Source organism: Sinocyclocheilus rhinocerous, unplaced genomic scaffold, assembly GCF_001515625.1.
Source record: "Sinocyclocheilus rhinocerous isolate Xijiao unplaced genomic scaffold, SAMN03320098_v1.1 scaffold1075, whole genome shotgun sequence".
NCBI lineage: Eukaryota > Metazoa > Chordata > Actinopteri > Cypriniformes > Cyprinidae > Sinocyclocheilus > Sinocyclocheilus rhinocerous.
The window spans coordinates 150,323-170,179 of NW_015645062.1; the positions used below are offsets into that span (position 1 = coordinate 150,323).

At 36.8% G+C, this 19,857-nt stretch overlaps 1 protein-coding gene across 2 annotated transcripts in view; it reads right to left on the minus strand.

Annotated features, from left to right (window-relative positions):
- Nucleotides 1-2,052: 2,052 nt before the first annotated feature.
- dennd4c (DENN/MADD domain containing 4C) overlaps nucleotides 2,053-19,857 on the minus strand; it is a 77,805-nt gene continuing 60,000 nt past the window's right edge. Inside the window, exons 17-34 of one of the 2 annotated variants that reach the window (XM_016508530.1) lie at nucleotides 18,090-18,296; nucleotides 17,343-17,471; nucleotides 16,228-16,375; nucleotides 13,584-13,733; nucleotides 13,365-13,493; nucleotides 12,942-13,091; nucleotides 11,590-12,683; nucleotides 10,788-10,983; nucleotides 10,489-10,595; nucleotides 9,599-9,774; nucleotides 8,818-9,009; nucleotides 8,381-8,561; nucleotides 8,177-8,287; nucleotides 7,786-7,923; nucleotides 7,457-7,574; nucleotides 7,123-7,276; nucleotides 4,480-4,544; nucleotides 2,053-4,078 (exon numbers count right to left, since the gene is read on the minus strand). In XM_016508530.1, coding sequence (XP_016364016.1) covers nucleotides 3,942-4,078; nucleotides 4,480-4,544; nucleotides 7,123-7,276; nucleotides 7,457-7,574; nucleotides 7,786-7,923; nucleotides 8,177-8,287; nucleotides 8,381-8,561; nucleotides 8,818-9,009; nucleotides 9,599-9,774; nucleotides 10,489-10,595; nucleotides 10,788-10,983; nucleotides 11,590-12,683; nucleotides 12,942-13,091; nucleotides 13,365-13,493; nucleotides 13,584-13,733; nucleotides 16,228-16,375; nucleotides 17,343-17,471; nucleotides 18,090-18,296 — 3,582 coding nt within the window. In that variant the 3' untranslated portion in view covers nucleotides 2,053-3,941. Of the gene's footprint in view, nucleotides 4,079-4,479; nucleotides 4,545-7,122; nucleotides 7,277-7,456; nucleotides 7,575-7,785; nucleotides 7,924-8,176; nucleotides 8,288-8,380; nucleotides 8,562-8,817; nucleotides 9,010-9,598; nucleotides 9,775-10,488; nucleotides 10,596-10,787; nucleotides 10,984-11,589; nucleotides 12,687-12,941; nucleotides 13,092-13,364; nucleotides 13,494-13,583; nucleotides 13,734-16,227; nucleotides 16,376-17,342; nucleotides 17,472-18,089; nucleotides 18,297-19,857 lie in introns of both variants that reach the window. The other variant, XM_016508529.1, reaches the window with a different exon arrangement.

A 19,857-nucleotide genomic window follows, 5' to 3' on the forward strand; every position in this document is an offset into this window, starting at 1 on the left:
CACGCTTGAGGTATTCGTCCAATCACAACGCACTGGATAGCTGGTCAATCAGAGCACACCTCGCTTTTCAGACCGATTAGTTTTGTAAAAATCGACGCGTTTCAGAAAGGCGGGGCATAGAGGAGAAACAATAATGTACAGTATGTGGAAAATAATGTTTTTTTTTAACCTTAAACCGCATAAACACATTTCATTACACCAAATACACAAAATAATGTTCTTTTTAGCAGCATCATATGACCCCTTTAAGAAAACTATGATTTCATATTGATGATAATAGAAGAGGTGGGGATTGGAAATCCACCCCTTCATCACCTTATTAGTCTCAGAGACAAAAAAGTGAGTTTTCCATAAGTTAGCATAACTCTGCCATAGCAACACCCATTATAATCCCTTGTATTTTATGCACCTTCATTAATGGTTCATCATTAATGTAGCAGTTGTGTTGATGATTCTTGGTTTTGTATCTTTTTGTAGCAGGTATTAAATAAGTACTTATAAAAGGAAGGAAAATGCTAGGTTCATCTCTAGGAGGATAAAAATGAACTGGGCTCATAGTCTGGAAAACTGTTAACAGCCAGCACATTTATTAACAATGCAAGATAATGCATTATTAACAATGCATTTATTAACAAACTAGAAAGCAACCCGTTTTTTTTTTATTTTTATGTTTTTTTCCACCCGAATTGTAATGTCCATTCATTTTAGGAGAAAAAAAAAAGGTCCAGTGGTGTTCCTAGTCTTTGTAAATGTCTTGAATGTATAGCTGTGTAAATGTAATTGAGTAATGTAAATGAAATGTGTGAAAAGGCCTTTTATTTAATTTTTTAATTTAATTTTTTTTAATGTGTTTGAGATCTCAGCTTAGCTGTAGGCTTCAGTTGATCCCTGTAGAATTACGATAAATTTTAGACCATGGATTGGGAATTACAATGAATTATGAATCACAGATCATTGGTTCTTGTTCACCATTAAAGTATGGATCAATCATGCAGAATCTGCATGCAATAAAAACCAATCTGCACAAAATTATCTTAAAGTTTCATTATCCATCTCTAATCTTTCCTTCATAACCAGTAGGCTATTTTTTCCAATAGAGGTGAAATACTGATTCAGCATTAACATTACTTGTCAACTGCATGAAATATTCACAAGTGCACGTTAACATAAATGAACATGAACATGCTTATTATTCACATAAAAGCATCTGAATGTGTGACATTTCTTATCCTTATTATAAAATATCTAATTTCAACTCTTTTGCATTTGTAACCACATGAATGATGCCCAAAAAAGCAGATTAATTAAACACTGCCAGTTCTGACCACCTTATCATACAAAATATTGCTTAAAAGCATACATTTTAACGCTGACTGGATTTATGAATAATAGTTCATTTAAATCAGTACAAAACAAGCAAAACTCACCAGTGCTTGCGTATAACAATCAGTAATCATACACATTGATGACTGTTATATCATCAGTGAGGTGGGCTCACAACCTGAATGATTAATAACACTCATAGTAAGTGAATACTGTATATGCATTTAAATTTAGAAACCTTAGTGAAAATCTATGTTTTCTGGGACCTTACTCTGTCCTCATGTGTGCAGTTTCAATTTGCTTATCCTTCTGAGATGATGCAATCAACCTACTCAGTATACATCCTCTATAGGATAATTGTGATACTGCATAAAATGTATGTGTATATTTGTGGTGTACACTTTAATATCTGAGCTTGGATGGAATTCTACAACAGTATAATAAAATAAAACTGAAGCAGTAACATTTTCAAAAAAAAAAATACTAGGGTGAGACTTGGTTCTATGCATCAGTGTTTGATTGAATTTTGAGTTGTGGGTGTTGCATTCAAAAGTGGAGGCAGATGAAAGTAAGCATACGGGGCAGGGTTTAAAGGGACTGGATGATTGGATAAATCCTGCATATGTGACCAGAGAACAGCCTGTTGGAACTTAACATATGCATGGATTAAGTATTTAGAAAACAGACTGGGTGAATTTTCATTTCATGTCATTTGAGAATTTACAGTCACATCAAGGCCATGTTTTAGCCTGTACATAACATAAAACTTAATGCTGAATGAGGCTGCTGTTTATGGGTCAGATCCTCTCAGCATGAAACAACTGAAACATTGTTGACTTCAGATGAACAGATTAAAAAAATGATACAGTTTCAGGTGATTATAAATCTCAAACAGTTTGGTGCATCAGAGCTTTTCCTCTTTAATGTGACCATACAATGCAAGCATCCAAGACTAGTATATCCACCTACTAAAAACATGAACTCCTACATTATCATGATATACTAAACTTTCTTTGTCTTGTTCTCAGAAAAAAACACTTCTGCTGTATATATATATATAGATTAAAAGTACATTATGGGTTAAACTATTATTGATTTGTGTGCTCTGTTTTGTAATTTGTAGGTTTTATAATTTGAGAGAACAGTGATGAAGCCTAAAAGAGTCCTGTTATGCATCACAGACAATAACATGTTCTTGATAATGATACAACAATTTCAAATATACTTCATTTGAACCTGATTTGTTCCAGAAACAAAGGGATGTTTCTTTTACGCTGTCAAAAACACACAAATTTAATTAAATAAAAAGTAAGAGTATGAAAGAAAATGATAAATAAAATCAGACCAATTTCACTCTATCATGTTAATTTATTAGTAGTAAATTAATCGCATATTTTACAAATCCACAAGTCCTACCTTCACTTGATAACAAGGCACAAGAACTATTTTGATTTCTTCAATGAATCATTCGCTAACGGCAGTAACTGAAAGGTTTTTACATCCTTTGGATTCGCATGTACAATGGGACCGGAAAAAGATTTTAATAAAATGAATGGACACTAGTTTGCTATAACTAAAGTCATCTAGTAGATGTAAAAGCAAGTTTAAAAAATATTTCTATATATTTCCTGTTTGAGGTTCTATGGACGTTTTCCATTCTGTGTTAAAGAGTTGTTTCTGCATACATATTACGAGATTACAAATTAATCAAAGTGTGTATATTTAAACAAAAACTGTATGAATGCATTAATAAGGAGTTATTTCACTTCATAAATCATCTCTTCCATTCCGGATGTAGGTCACAATATTTCCCACAATACATCAAAATCCTACATTTAGGATAAAAGCATCTATTTTTAAGAAATAACAGTTTATCACTATACCATCACTCGTATTGATTCTAGCCTGTTTAAGACATTAGAGATGGTTTCTGGAATGTTCTGAAATTCATCTGATTGTCCTCTCTCACAGTATATCACTTTAAGGTGTGGTCTATCTAATGTACATGCTCATATACACTCTCTCGCACACACAAACCTCTCACCGTGCACTGTGACACTCAAAGCCCACATTAACCTTAAAGGGCTCTGTGTTTTAAGACTCCACAAAAATCTAGCCAAAGATCACTCACGTTGAGAAAAGCAAATATCCCAATATAGAAAAATATATATATAAAAATACATGGCAACAATGGAGAATGATAAAGCAACCATTTCTAAAAGTGCACATCAAATAAGACCATTGTCACTGACACCTCTCCAGAACACACTCTCCATATCCACAAAATCCTTCCACAGGTCAGCTGAAGAGATAGGCCAGAGTAAAGGCAGTGTAGAGAAACATCTTACGGTGAATAGATTTTTCAGTCTTTCATTTACTTCCACTGCAGTTTGAATTGGGCTCACACACAAGAGGCAGTGTTCAACATCTGAAAACCACCAGTAAAATACATTGTCTACCTGCTGAACGGTTGGTGCCATGACACTCTCAGGAATTTCAGAACATATAAGCGAGTTTGTTTTTATTCTGGTGGATGATAAAAAGTACCATTTCAGGTGATGGTGCAAATGAATTAAATGACTGTACAATTCTCTCCCTGACTTTTACAGTCACTGAGATCAGATGAACGGGGCTCCGAAGCACTTGAGGCACCACTGCACGCTGTTGCTAGGTGGTCTGTCAATGGGGGATAGGACTTTCAGCTGTTCTGTGCTGAGCTCATTGTATGCAAGCCGGTATTCACGATTAAAGGCCTCTGTGGAGGAAAAACTAAGTTAAAAAGGAAATCTCACAAGGAAATATTTGGGTCCTGTTTCCCCCCAAAATCAAAAATAGTAAATTAGATTTGCCAGAGGAGTTTAAGAAATACTTGTATTTCTAAATGTATTTTCTAAAAATATTTTTTCATTTCTAGTTTTTTTTTTTTTTTTTACAATAATGAGAATTACATTTTGGCAATGTCATAAAAACAAATGGCATCCCAATGCAAACAAACCTAATGGTCCTAAACATACACTTCATGCTATGTATGTTTTATTTTAACTTTTGATATGCTCTTGACATGTTTTGTGAGATCCACCCTATAGGCATTTAATTAATGTAACAACAGTAATTGAAAGCCCTTTCATGTCAAATTTGAGAATAGCATTCACTTACCAATATCAATGTTCTCCCTTCCTAAGGCAACAAGTGACAGAAACAAAATTTCCCTGTAGATACTCCTGGACATGAAGAGAAGAGAGCAATATTACAAAATGAGTGCCACTGCTACAACCTCACTTATCCAATAATTGTAAAATTGTTTTAGCATGTTAATGAATATGACAATGTTACTCTGTTCTTTTTAACACAACCTTTCCCCTACTACGAAGCCCTGCACATGACATGCAGAAAAAAAGACAATGTGTCCATTAGCTAAGAAATCTTTGAAAGAATAAATAAAACATGGTTTGTAAGTTGATGTCTTTTTTTTTTTTTTTTGCATCTAATGTGTAGAAGGTTTATTTGAAGCAGTGGCCTCAAACTCACTTCCTGTAGGGCCACAGCTCTGCAGAGTTTAGCTCCAACTCACTTGCTTGGAACTAAACTCTGCAGGGCAGTGGCCCTCCAGGAACTGAGGTTGAGACCACTGACTTAAAGTCTGGGGGCAGTTGAGGAACAGAAAATCTGTTTATTATTATTATAAATTATTACTACGAGTAAGACAAATGAAGTGTGCTTCTAAAAAATTGTGCCTATGTGCTGTCTTTATATTTATGCAAATACAGTGTAGGGCTGGGCAATATGACCACATCTCGCAAATGCTCTGATTAATAGATAATCTAATAAGCCGGAACCAAGAACACATCCTATAACACCTGATGTACATGTTACATAATTTCTGCCACCTAATGGAGTTTGGATTCTTTGCTGCTGTCACCTTAGATCAAGTTTAAAAGACACTTAATATTAATATTATCAATTTGACTGTACTGACATTATCGGATGAGAAAAAATCTTGAGCTGAACTGAGCTAGATAATGAAAATTCTGTGGAGCTAGCTGAATCAATCAGCTGAATAGCTGAATCAACATTTTTTTTCTGTAGTGTTGAGAATTACAACCAATCACACATTTCTGTTGAGCATATGAATGCAGTGACCAATTAGAAGCATTTAGATTAGTCATGAACATTAGTAATGAAGAAATACACGGAAAACACTTATATATCACACCTATATATCACGGCATGTTGCATTCTGTGTAATGGTCACCATATTTTAGGATGCACTCAGGAGCACACTGTGTAAACAAACACAAATCACCACAGACTAACTGCTTGATACTAATATTTGGAAAACAGCTTACATGCACTTTAGAATAAAACAGACTAATATGTAATTTTTACATATTACTAATATTTTTACTAATACGTTTTTTTTTTTCACGTCCGAGACACTGCAAATATTCATTACGTAAAATTCAGTCCTGTTCACTAAAAGTGGTACAGATATATCTGCTAAAAGAATAAATACAATATAGCTAGATCTCAAACTGTGGTCATATCACCCAGCCCTAAAACTGCTCAATGCTAAAGCATTAAGCCATTATAGATGTAACAGAATAACTTACTATAAAGCTGCTTTGAAACAATGTGTATTGTGGATGCTATATAGATAAACAACCTGACTTGAATGAACCAAGTTTAATATTCTTTACTATTAGAGATGCAGATGAGTGTGATCTAATAAAGAAAATTAATGGTCTAAATCCATACAAACACAAGTGGCTGGCTATCAAATAACATTTTCCAGATGTGATTTTCTTCCTTGCTTGTGATGTGAGCTCTTGCAGTTTAACGTACATCAGTAAATTAGCTGCGTTTACATGGACCCTACTAATCCAATCTAATAGGACTAGAAGCACAATCAGAATAAAAAAGTCACATGTAAACACGTCAATCGGATTGAATTGGCAAGATCCGACTAAAATTTCGATCGGATTGTAAGGGGTGGTTTATTCCTTTTGTAATCCGAGCGAGAGGACATGTAAACACTTGATCGGATTGAAAACCGAAACTGGAAAGTACTGGCTGTTCTTCCTGGTGAATAAAGTGTCATAAATGAGTGTCCCATCACTATAAAACTCCCCTTTCACTCAAGCATCTGTGAAGTGGAGCAGGACAACGTCCCACCAGTCCTTGTTTAAGACTCTCATCAACAGACGACTGGTTTTGGGTGCGGGAAGGGGCACTTTAACTACTTTTTAAGTAAGCAGCACTGCACAACAGTTTATGTGCTGGTCGTCGCCTAATTAGGACCCGAAGTAGATAAATATCAAGTGTGCTTTAACACGCATATCAACCCAATCACTTTATTTAGCGTTCGTGTGAACACTACGTTTGGATTCGTCAATCAGAATGAATTCAATCCGATGGAAGCAAAAAGTGTCCATGTAAATGTACCTAGTGTCTCTAAAATATATAATAAATCTATAAAGGTAAATTCTAAAGCCACATTTTTAGGATAAACAAGTTATTTACCTTACAGAGTTTCAGTTTTCACATTGTTCACTTATCTTTATATTTTCAGAGAAACTCATGCTGCAGAACCAGCTTATAGCAAACACTGAATCAGGATTTTTGGTTAGGACAGCAAGCAAGCTCATTGGCTGCAGAAGCAACAGAGGCAAATTAGCTTGTGCCCTATAGTAAACAATGCGATTGCTTTAAGATTGCGTGTAAATTATCTATAAGCATGTGGAATCTAGAGCTTCATGCCTAAACTAGTCATATATACAAGATGTTGCATGCATGTCCAACCTCTGGCGTTTAACTTCTGGGCGTTTCTTGATCTCCCTGAGGAGCATGTTGATGGGGCCATAAACATCGTTCGTCTGAATGCTGCGTACAATGCTGTTCAGCAGAGTCCGAGTCTCCTGGTGGTCAGTGGGGGCTAGAGTGCCCTTTTTTTGCACTGCACGACAATGACACTCACATTCAGTGACATGAAGTAGTCTATGGCAATCCATTCATGAGGTTTCTCTACACTATTTATTAAGTTTATAAAGATGTGCACATTCTCATTGGTTGTTTCTAAAAACGTGAAAATACTGAAAAAAATTAAATAATTTCAAAGTGCTCCTGCTGTACTCACAGAAGGTCCTCCAAAGCTGATAGAGGGGCTCTGTGGGCTCCTGGTGTAAGTTGACATTGTCCCACAGCAGCTGCACATACACCTGCTTACTGTCCTGAGACAGAGATGTCTGTGGAAGCTACGGGAGAAAAACAGAGAGGGGAGCATTATGCCAGTTCAGTTCAACCAGTATTTAGCAAACAATTACTGGGCTGAAATCACAGTACACACAATTTGAGGTACATAAATATGAGGCATATTTTCATAAAGAGCTGAAGGAAAAAGACATTTAAAGACTCATTCTGAACTAGTCAGTAAGAGCATCAACAGTGTGAATTAATGTCAAGTACCTGCACTCCATTGTTGCAATGTTCAGATGTGAGAATCAGTCCAGGCAGAATGCTGGGCAGGTCTAAACGGCGAAAATACCAAACCAGGTTCCAGAAGATGATGGGGTGCTGACTGAGGAACTTATGAGTATAGATTACCTGAGAGATAATTGATATGGATGAATTAGAGGCCATACATACATAAAGCCAAAACCACAATACAAGGCAACAGGCAGTTGCCCTCTGCACATCTTAGTGATACATACTTAACACAACTAGAGACTAACACAAATAAAGGGTTCACAGAGTTCTTTGCCTCACACTCAAAACAGGAAAGGGCAACAGGGAAGTATTTGATGAATATAACCACATACATTTACTGAAAGGTTGTAGTAAAGTCAAGCTTGAATACCTGATCCCCCTCATTCTCTAACAGCGATTCTAACTCTTTGCGAAGGACCAGTGGACTGAGATACGGCACAGAAACTGGTTTTGGGTTTGGCCACTTTTGACTCAGGGTGTCCTGGAACATCAAAATACAGAATTAATCAATTGTGAGCAATAAGTATAATTCATAAAGCTCACAGAATATTAAAACAGGACGTTTCTTACTCACCGCCACCTCTTGTAGGCTGTTGGGAAGGCTGGTAGTGGAAATGCCATGATTGGGTCTTTGGATCGAATCCAAACTCTGCAGTGGGCCTCCCACGCTGTTGCTCCGAGTTAAAGTGTTGCGTTTCTCAGCTTGTTTCTCCATGAGACCCAGGGGGTCTGAATGTACTGGCTCTGGTACCAGGCTATGGTGCAAATCAGAAATCATAATGTGATCTGAGATTCATGACACAAACATAATCAGTTAGCCAAAAACATTCCCATTTGACCTACTAATTGGAAAATAAATTCCAAATTTTAGCAACAAATTATTTCAGTTATTATTTAACAATAAAAACTTTAATATCACTTATATACTGATCTCAAAAATCAAGCCTTTGATATTTACTCATACACCACATAAAAGTTGTTTTGTTACATTTCAAGAATGTGCTCACATACATCTTTGGGGTTCCAGTTTGAGTGACAGGCATCTCAACAGGACCCTTGCTGTCTTCAGGAGATTCTGGGAAGCTCATGAGGTCTGGAGGGTCACTAGAACAACCCACTTTCACTTCAGAGGTGACAGAGGTGGCCGGATGTGTGCTGGAGCTGTTAATACTGTCTCCTGATGTGCTTGTCTTCAAGTAGAAGCTGTAAACCAAAAATACACAGCAGCAGTTTATTATTATTATTACTCTCTATTAATCAAAATAGCATCTGTTTTTGTGGTGCAAAACACTGAACAAGACACTTATGTGACCCATTTGAACATATGCCAACAAGCACAGTTAAGTTTAATTTCATAGTTGTACATGAATAATGTGTCATTATGTGTCAAGATGATGCCAACCCTGAAACAACATACAGAACTACCACATTTTGCTATAAGTTTGATTGCATCATATAATAATTGCTGTTAATAGTGTTCATCGTCTGTTTGATTACGTCTTTAATTGATTTTTCCGTACATTTCTGCCATATGTACATTAACTGACAGTCACCACTGATAAGCTACCACTAAATATTGTAGAAACTTAATTTGCTGTAAAGTTGCTTTGCAACGATTTGTATCGTGAAAAGCGCTATACAAATAAACTTGAATTATAAAAAAAAATAAAAAAATCTAAATATTACAAAAATGCATTTTTTAAATATGTTTCTTCATTTTCTTCAACACAGTAAAAGCAAGTAAAATGCACTTGCAGTGCATAATTCAGCATCAAGTGGTTTAGTAACTCACCCCGGTGTAGAGCGCAGGTCGTGGAACTCAACATGGAGTAGAGGGAGAAAAGAGATTTGACAGAAAGGACAGGTGCAGTTGAGATTGGAGTCATCAGCTGTCCAGCCTACCATGATCTCCTCGTCATACACCAGAGCTTCACAACCCCGACACTGAGAGCAGCTGGACATTAGAACCTGCCCAAAAGAAACATGAAGTTCAACTTTACTACTTACCGTATTGGCCCGAATATAAGACGACCCTGATTATAAGACGACCCCCCCCTTTTTCCAGATGTACCTTTTGGAAAAAGGCTTTTTAAAAACCAAATCTTGTTTTTTCTCAGTAAAACACATTTTGTCTTCAATTATTTTCATATTGCATATTTTTCCTATTTTAATTTTTGTTTTGAAAGTATGGTAAAAACTGGTAAAATGTACCAACAATCACATTTAAAAAATATAAATTTTTTGATATACCATTAAAAAAAAAAACAGGTAGCCCATCTGAATTAGGACATCAGGCTATCCATCTAATAGTAGCCTACCAAAATCTTATTAACAGTAGAAGTTAAATCTTACTGTAGTCTTCAAATCTGGGTACTGTCTTACGTTTTAAAATCACAAAGGGAGTTTGGTCCCATCAGGCTAACGTTTCTTTTGTTTTCACTCGCGATCTTTACAACACGCATCACATTACGTATTTCATGGCACACTCGTTTTATGCGTATTTGGCACCACCTATTGTTGTGGGTGTATTATTGACATGTCAAAGTCTAGACCCTGAATATAAGACGACCGCGTTTTTTCAGACGTATTTCCAAGAAAAAAACATCGTCTTATATTCGGGACAATACGGGTAATTCTGAAGTGATACTGTATTTAAGCATCAGCAGAGGGCGATGCTCTCACCTCTAAAGCACAATTCTGGTAAATGCTGGAGGTGCTGGCATGATGAGAGGAACTATGTTCAGACCTCTCTGAGTCTGCACCTCTCACTGAGCGGCCTGGAGTCAAAGCTGTAAAGAATGCAAAAAAAAAGAAATTTTCAAACAAATGAACACGGTGTTCACACTGTTAACCTTGCAAAAACAACACATTATCTTCAAATTAGAAATAAAATGACTGATGAAACGAATCTTTGTTGGCTTCATGCTGATACATGTGTTTTGGAGTGGACATTCAACATGACATGTATGTATGATTCTTACGTGTCGACAGCTGTGCACGGCTGGTATCGCTGCTTTCACTGCTGCTGCCCAGGCTGGTGTTGCTGTGTGTGAGCCCGTTTGAGGCCAGGCTGGGCATCAGGCCTCTGGGTAAAGTGTTCTCTGTTGCTCCTTCTGCAGACAACAACTGCTCTTCTAGCCTAGCAGGGAAACTGTCTCGGGGCTGTGAGCTTTCCTCCTGAATCACAGACATCCAAAATATAGTCCAGACTAAACATATGTCCAACATTTACAATGAGGAAAAACTGGAATGCTTAAGAGGTTAGCTATGGTACTAAACACACACAGGGAGTTTTGGTACTTCATGAGATGAACTAGTGGATATTTTAGTTTCTTAAACCAAATTGAGGTCTATAGGGACCCTCGGGCAAGAGGATATAAATTTCCTTTTATTTCTAAATTTTTAATGGAAAGTCCTGCATTATGAGTGTGCCTCAGGAAGCATTTTAAAGTAAAAAAAAATTGAAATTCATGACCCCTTTAAAAGCTACTGCCCTCAACAAACAGTAGGTAGGTATTGGTATATTTTAGACTACTTTCTGTCTATCCCTGGCTTTCATTCATAACAATGAACACGCTTGGAACATTTTTTTAACATAATCACCATCAAGGGTTCAACAAGAATGTTATTAAAGTGGAAGATTGTTACTAAAGCTGTTTGTTGACCTAATTACTCCTGAGATACTCAGATTTTGGTTTGTGTGCATCATGATCTCCTATCATGAAGATACTCAAGAAAACCTCTCTGGATTTCCTAACATCTTTATTTCTTACAGTCTCTCACCTCATCATCCGAGTAGTAGGCTGAGGCCACTGCATCCCACATTTTGCTGGCCACATTGGCTGCTTGCTTCATGCCTGACTTGAGCATATCTACTTTAGGCCCTAACAGCAGAGAGTCCATCTTGATGCCTGATATGGAGTTGATGACGGATCCCAGTGAACTGCTCTGTGACGACTTTACAAGCGCAGTCAGCGATGATGACCTTTGACCTGCAGAGCCTGGGGTCTTGGGGGACTTGACTGCAAATGTCTTAGAGCGCGTGACAGCAGGGCTACGCTTCGGAGTCTCTGTTAAACTAGCAATTTTGACCGGACCGATCGGAAGGCTCGATCTTCTTTCCAAAGACTGCTTTATTTCAGGAGAGTCTGGACAGTTAACTGATTTGTGGCTTGATCCCTGCTGCAACTCCATGCTGGAAGATTTACCATTCAATGGGCTCTGGAGGCTCATGTACATCTCGATCTCATCTGCAAGATTCCTTGACACCATAGGTGGAAAGGGCCGTGTGGACTCCTGGCTCTGAATGGAGGTTGCATCCTCAGTTTCCGATGCAAAGAGTGAAAGAGGATCCGCCCCCATCTCAACATCCTCCCTTTCCACAGCTTTAGAGGAGGAAGAGCCACTGCTTATGCTTCGCCCAACAACTTCGCTCCCCTGGGGTGTGTCTACTGAATCTTTCTGCTCTCTACTTTTCCCCACTTTCTCTTCCGCAGAACTGAATGCTTTGTGTTCCTTCTGCTTATCTTCATGTTCCTGCTGGAGGGCAGAGCTCGTTGTAGCCTCCATCTTACACTCTTTAAAGGGAGTGATGGTTGTAAATGGAGGAGGGGTCAGACTGCCGGAGAACGCGGATGCAAGGATTTTTGCATCTGCGCCCATGTGATCAGCACTGAGCTCCAGACTGCCCTTCTTTTGTAGCATGCCAGCTTTGCTCTCTGCGCTGAAACTGCAGCTGCGCTCCACAAAGGCTTTCATCCTCTGTTGCTGTCCAGCCTGGGAGAGTTGTGAAACTGTGATTACAGAGTCATCCTCCACAGGCAGGGCCACATCTTCACTCTTCTTACAGGGAATGAAGAGCTTAGCTGTACATACACCTGCTGGAGACATTTAAGACAACAAAAACAATGTTACCTACTTTATAAAGCTCTAAATAAATACTAGATTTTGCATGTCCAAAAGGAAAAAAAAAAAACAGTGCTTGCAAGGCAACAAAAATAACAATGTTCAAGTTTTAAGTAAGTTTAGGTTTTAGGTTTCTGTTCTGTGAAAATAAAATGCAGGAAAAAGAATTTGTACCTAGTCTTTTTGTTAATCATAGAGTAAATTTTCAGACTGACTGAAAATTGACTGACCAGTTTCTCCCCTGTCTGCAGTGCTGTCAAAGTGGACAGGGATCTCAGTAGACAGTTTAACAATACTGGCTACAGAAGGTGCTATCTCAGCAGGGCTGGGGGGCTCCGTCACAGCTACAACACTGTCTACAGAACTAGCAACATCGTCCCCTTTAAAGAGACAAAAAGATGACACTATCTTAAATAAATGATCCTGATAGCAGTGTATAATAGACAATCCAGGGCTGTAAATAATAACACATTAATGTATGTGATTAAAGATGTTTAAAGATTACATTATCGGTTTCATTCTGTTTCAGTGATTTAATTATCATAGAACCTCAACAAGAATAAAATATCACCCACAAAACAATGCAAAAAAAATGTAGTTACACAAGAAATATTAAGTCCATAAAGTGTGGGACAATTGTTGTATTACAGTACCATTTTGGATCTTGGTTGCTTTGCTACTGCTAGTGTGGTTGGTGGAGAGAGGTGGAGAGGTTATAGGTCCATCAGTAAGGTCCTGGGGCAGCTCGTCCTTAGATCCATAACCCTGATCAGACTGACCGGCTTATGAAATCATAAATACAAAACATCCTCAGTCAACAATACAAAACAGAAACGTAAGTAAAATTATATTTAATGTCACATCTACAGTACCTGTACTATAGTGACTGTCAATAGCGTCCTCAACTATAAGGCTGTGAGGGAAGAGAATGTGTTCCTCTACAATAGGCTCATTTGAGCGGTCTATACTGCCGTGACTCAGTCTGTCTCCATCAGCACCTGCTGCTGTACCCGCTGAAAGCTCTATACAAAAACACACACCATTTCACAACTTCGTTTCATAATGGTAAGAACTGAAGATCAAACTAAATATCAGTACTTGTTTTTTATGTTATTGAATCTTTACTATCACACATGTCTAGATAAAATTAGTCCTACATTTATAATACCTGTTTTACATTTATCATTTTAAAGTTGCATTTGCTAAATAATTAATGCAAATTTAAACAGCTTGCTAGAGATTGTAATGTGCTCCAAGCCAGCATTTGCCAGACTACGGGTGCACAGGTCTGCCAAAACACCTACTGGTCTGTGGCACAATTAAATGTTAATTGTAGTGCAGTTTTGTGAATTTTAGCCTGAATGTTTAATGTAGGCAAACTATTTGTTTTTCCATAGCAACTTTTTTCAATTGCATGACATTTTCAACATTTTGGTTGATTTGCAGTCCAGCATTTTTTTCTGTTTAGCTATATAGAATTAAAAATAGTATAATATCTTCTTAATTAAGTTTGACTATTGCAGTCATGTTTGTAAAGACGAATCATGAAACTACATCATACAATTACTTGCTGTAGATTTTTTTTTTTTTTTTATTATTGAAAAGCTTGGGGATGATCCTTTTCTATTTAAGCATGGCAATACCCTTTTGCACAAATCAGGTCTCCAAAACAAGTATACCTATTTTCCAGAGTTCACGGCTCGCAAAATTTCAAAATCGCTGGTAGCCTTTCGGGCACACATTCTTCAGATTTTGGTAGCCCAAAATGAATTTAAGTAGCCCGAATATTAAAAAAAAGACATCGGCTGAAATTCACTGCGGACAAATCAGCATGATTAAAAATTCAGTGATCGCTTTTTTCTTCAAATAACAAGTCAAGAGAGTAGGGGTGCAACGGATCACAAAACCCACAGCTCGGATCATATTGCATTATCATATCAGATTTTGAATAACAGATCGGGTCATTTTGCAGATGAGCAAAAAAAATATGTTTTTTTGTATGTATATGCTACTAGTTTTTTCAACAGCAAAAACTAGTAGCATATAGGGATGTAATGATTCACTCAACTCACGATGCGATGCGATACGATTCACGGTACTGATTTCACAATACAATTTTAAATTTTTCTTTTTAACAAAATGAGATTTAAGACAAATTATAAATGAAAAGGTGTCCTTTTATTATTTCTCCAACAAAATGCTGCACATTTCTTTGTGAAATTGAAATATGTCAAATAATAAAACTAACTTAAAAATGTAAAACAAATCCCAAATCAAATAAAACAAATAAAATAAATCTCTTTATATAAACAAACTAAGGCTTTGGCTGTGCTTTTTCCATTTAAAATCAGAGGCAACCACTGTTAAAATGCAGTTTGTGCATGCAGCATGGCTGTCCGATCCAAACAAAGATGCTAAATACATGTTATTTAGATTGCAATTAGATCGTATAATTTCAAAATTTGAAGCAAAAACTGAATGGTCTGATTTTAGCTTTGTGAATGAGACGCAAATGTCACTCTCTGACAGCAGGTGGCGCTTATGGAACAGCCCGTATTTATAGGCTGGTGCCCCTTTAACACCACGGATCCAATATAATGATGCACTTCAGATTTCTTTCTCCACTGTTTACGTTCACTTAAGGCATAACCGACTGTGTTTACGAGAATACTTGCCGAGACAATTTTTGAGATAATTTTGTGTGTATGTGTTCATTCAGATGCAAGGATATGCGAAAGAGGAATCGATTCTGTGTACGCGCATTGTCTGAAACGCGGCTCTCTGTGCGCGCTTTGAATGAGTGCGCACAGCTCCGAATGCGCGTGAATGGTTTAAAACACTCAAATGTTTAAATCGGCAAGACTTAGAAACACGTGCAAACAATCAACTATGATCCGTTTTACCCCTACAAGCTAGTGAACAACACAAATCAAGGAAGGAATTTTATATAACTGTTCAAGATAGCCCGTCGGGAAGGGTGGCTTTTGGTAGCCCGACTAGAAAACACAATAGCCCCAGGACGTCGGGCTAGCGATTCTGCGAGCGCTGGAGTTGAATTTGATGTGGAAGAACTTGAGTAGTCTGCACAAAGCCCAGACCACACTAAGATACTGTACATATACCCAGAGTGTGATTGACCAAATGAAAATCTGCTTTGGTCTCATGAAAGAGTGGTTGCAGTGAAAGTGCACTGCAGAAGCTAGTAAAAGTGTTATCATGCCATTTATGAACATTAGACCTAAAATTATAAAGTAATATTAGTCTAGTTACTTACCATTCCACTCAGAAGAATTTGTAATGCATATTTGAATATGCTGGTAGGAAAACTCTACTGTTGGAAATGGCAAATGCATTCCCGTCTGACCAGAAGCGGGGATAAAGTGTCCAGAGGTTGTAATATCAAAAGCAGTCAACCACCAAACTGCATCCTGTATCTAACCATATCTAAATACCACAAAGGGCCAATATGTATAAAACATTTCAAATGCATGAGCATAGGAAGGAAGGAACTCAAACCTGTGGTTATCAGAGAAGGTCCTCCTTTAAGTGCTGTTCCACGCAATGCCTGTTTAAACTGCACCACTCCTCGCACCAGGTTCCGCATTTTGGTCCACATGAAGAGTCCGCTACGGTTACGACTTGGCCAAGGACTTTCAAGGACAGCCTGGACAAAGCACAGCCATTTACAGGTCAGCAGTAACCATGACAAATTTTTCCATAATGATAACACACTGACATTTGCAATGCTCCTGAATTTGTAATTCAATGGATGTCAAGCCAATATCATTTTAATAGTGCTTTGTACAAACGAGATTGTTTCAAAGCAGCTTCACAGTATTAAACAGAAAAGTAACAGAATCAGTGATGCAAGAAAGACAATAGAAAGAATATAAAGACGATAGCATCATTATTCAGTAAGTACAGTGTTGGTTCAGTTCAGTTCAATAAGTGTGTAAAGTTTGTTCACTAGGAAACAAGCATAATAAGCAGCTCTACTGTAGACAAATGTCTAAACAAAAATTCTATATAACAAAAACAACCTCTTAGTAACAGAAAGATACTATTATAAAATGTGACCCTGGACCACAAAACCAGTCATAAGGGTCAATTTTCCGAAATTGAGATTTATACATCATCTGAAAGCTGAATAAATACGCTTTTCCATTGATATATGGTTTTGTTAGGATAAGACAATATTTGGCCAAGATACAACTATTTGAAAATCTGGAATCTGAGGGTGCAACAAAATCAAAATATTGAGAAAATCATCTATAAAGTTGACCAAATTAAGCTCTTAGCAATGCATATTACTAATCAAAAATTAAGTTTTGATATATTTACGGTAGGAAATTTACAAAATATCTTCATGGAACATGATCTTTACTTAATATCCTAATGATTTTTTGGCATAAAAGAAAAATCGATAATTTTGACCCACACAATGTATTGTTGGCTATTGCTACAAATATACCTGTGCTACTTATGACTGGTTTTGTGCTCCAGGGTCACAAATAAGACCATGCTGCTTTGCAATATCAATATGTAAAGGTACAGTGGTCTTCACAGGTCTGCATTGCATTGCTGTGTTGTGCAGTGCTATTGTGTATGTTAAGTAAGGGAGTGTTCATCACCTTGTTGTAGTATCCGTAAGTAATAGCATTGGGTTCAACACCAGCCTTTTTCATCTCCATTAAGACACGCACAGCCATGACAGGCATCTCCCACAAACCACACAACTGCATCACCACACGGTAACACACCTGTTAAACACAACGGTTGTGCTGTAGGGTCACACCAAGGTCTACAGAAAGTCATTCTTTACATACACAAGTGCATGAATACATGAATGAATACACAAGCCACGTGAGGCAATTTAAGTGTCATTTCCTGAAAGAAATGTGTAAGGAAAGAACTCAACTATAGTTTCAGATCCCTATGACCCCGTTTAAGCTTGGTATTAACAATGTTTCAAGATCTGAACACAAATAGACAGTGCTAAATACATAACATGCTAAATACATACATGCTAAATAGATAGTTTGAGATATATTGTAATCTGATCACTCAAACCATCTTTGGTGGTGGTCAGGGATGCATATGTGTTTAATTAATGAAACATTATAAACAAATTCAGACCATCTAAGGTTTAGGGCACAGTTCACTTAAAACTTGCATAAAGAATGAAAAAGAATCCTATATATTATTTAAGCTTTTAAATTTTATTTTAGCTGCCTATATTTAGCAGTAAAGTGAATTGCAACTAACAATAAGAGATCTAAATCCACTGACAAGTTATTGTCAATAATAATTGAATAAACGCTGCAATAACAATAACAACAATAATAAAATATATAACAAAAATGATGTTATCTACACACCTCATCGAGCACCTCCACCTCAGAGCTCCTCATCTTGAGCAGAACAGTGAAGGCCTGCTGCATGGTGCGGGATTTGGATTGGGCAGTACGCATGCTGGCAGGAAGAAAGATGAACCACAGACTGTAGCAGTGACTAAACAGACACTTTGCCCACTGGGGTGGATTGGAATAGAAACGCTTTGCCAGCTTGTAGGCCATTTTGATTTCCTGTGTGGAACAAAAAAGTAATGCTTCAGGTTCAGAGACCACAAAGGGGTATTGAAGGGCATTCCCTGTTAAACTGCTTTCAGGTGCAAGAAACAATTTTGTCTGTATTATTAGATCAAACCTATGTACCCTGTTTGTGCACTTGGGCAGCATTTTTCTTTTCTTTTTTCTATGGAACTCGACAGCTATAGTCACCATCCACTTTCAATGTATTGAACAGAACAGCCTGTGCATACTATAAAGAAATTCCTTTAGTGTTGCTGTCAGGACTCTGGTTTGATCTCCCCTTGTGTTTTCTTTCCTTTTGCTTTGTTTCTGTCTCTTCCATGTGCTATAATCACTCACATGTTTCTCTTTATCTCTTAATTTCTCCGCTATATTTATCCTTCTGTGACTGTGCGACTGTGCTTACATTTTTACTCTGTGCTACACAGTACTATATAGTATTTTAGAGTTTTACAAATTTAACAGGTGTGCAGTATTATTTATATCATTGAATCATGTCACATAATCATGTTTACTTTGCATCAAAACATTAAAAGTGGTAGCCTGTTCAAAACATGGATTTATATGCTAAATGTCATTATTGTCACAAATACAAATGCTAGAAATATACACTGAAAATTCCTCTAATAAAATAAAATTACTTAATGCAGCGTAGTTTTAAAACTTTTATTTGTAAAATTAATGTGGTCACAATAGTGACAAAGTAAATATGTGTTTAGAAAATTAGGCCCGGCCTATAACACGCATTTTTATTCACAGTAATCCACCTTTTTGATCATTTTATTTATTTTATAGCATAATACACACCTCTTTAAATGTATAATAATCTAAAATATTGTCTAGTATTGTACAGTACAAAGTAAGCACACTTCAAGCACTGCTTTCACTGCAACAGTAGTTACACTGATTAAATGTTATAATGCTATATTATTATCGTTAGTAATGTTACCAGTTATCTATTTTATTTCATCTTCATTCACAAGTGAAAATGTCACAATTCCAGCTTTATTGGGCAACAGCGCCAACGGTCCCCTTTGCGCCACCTGATGGTGATTTCGAGAATGAGTTTCACAAGTGACTGGGTGGCATTTACATGCAGCTGTAATGGGCATTTTGGTTGACTACCTACTGTAGTTAACATTACTATTATTTAGGGCTGCCACTAACGACTATTTTTATTTCGATTAATCTACCGATTAATCGATTAATCTAAACGATTAATTTTCCACACAAAAAATCAACAATTTGACTTAAGAATATTTTATTAAACTATATTTCATTAAACCAAATGAAATCCAAAAGTAAAAAAGTAAAGTGCAACATAAAGTGCAAGAAGAAAGTGTCCATCTCATAGTCCAAATCACTGAAATCAAAGTTCAGTATTATAGTATTATACAGTATTATATATATACAACATATCCACGTGTTCTAGTCTAAAATTATAATAAAATTATATAAAAAAAATAAAATTATAATCCAAAAACACTTTTTAAAGGAGTATTTACCAGAAATATTATTTACCAGAATTTATTTAGGAGAAAAATGTAAATGTGCA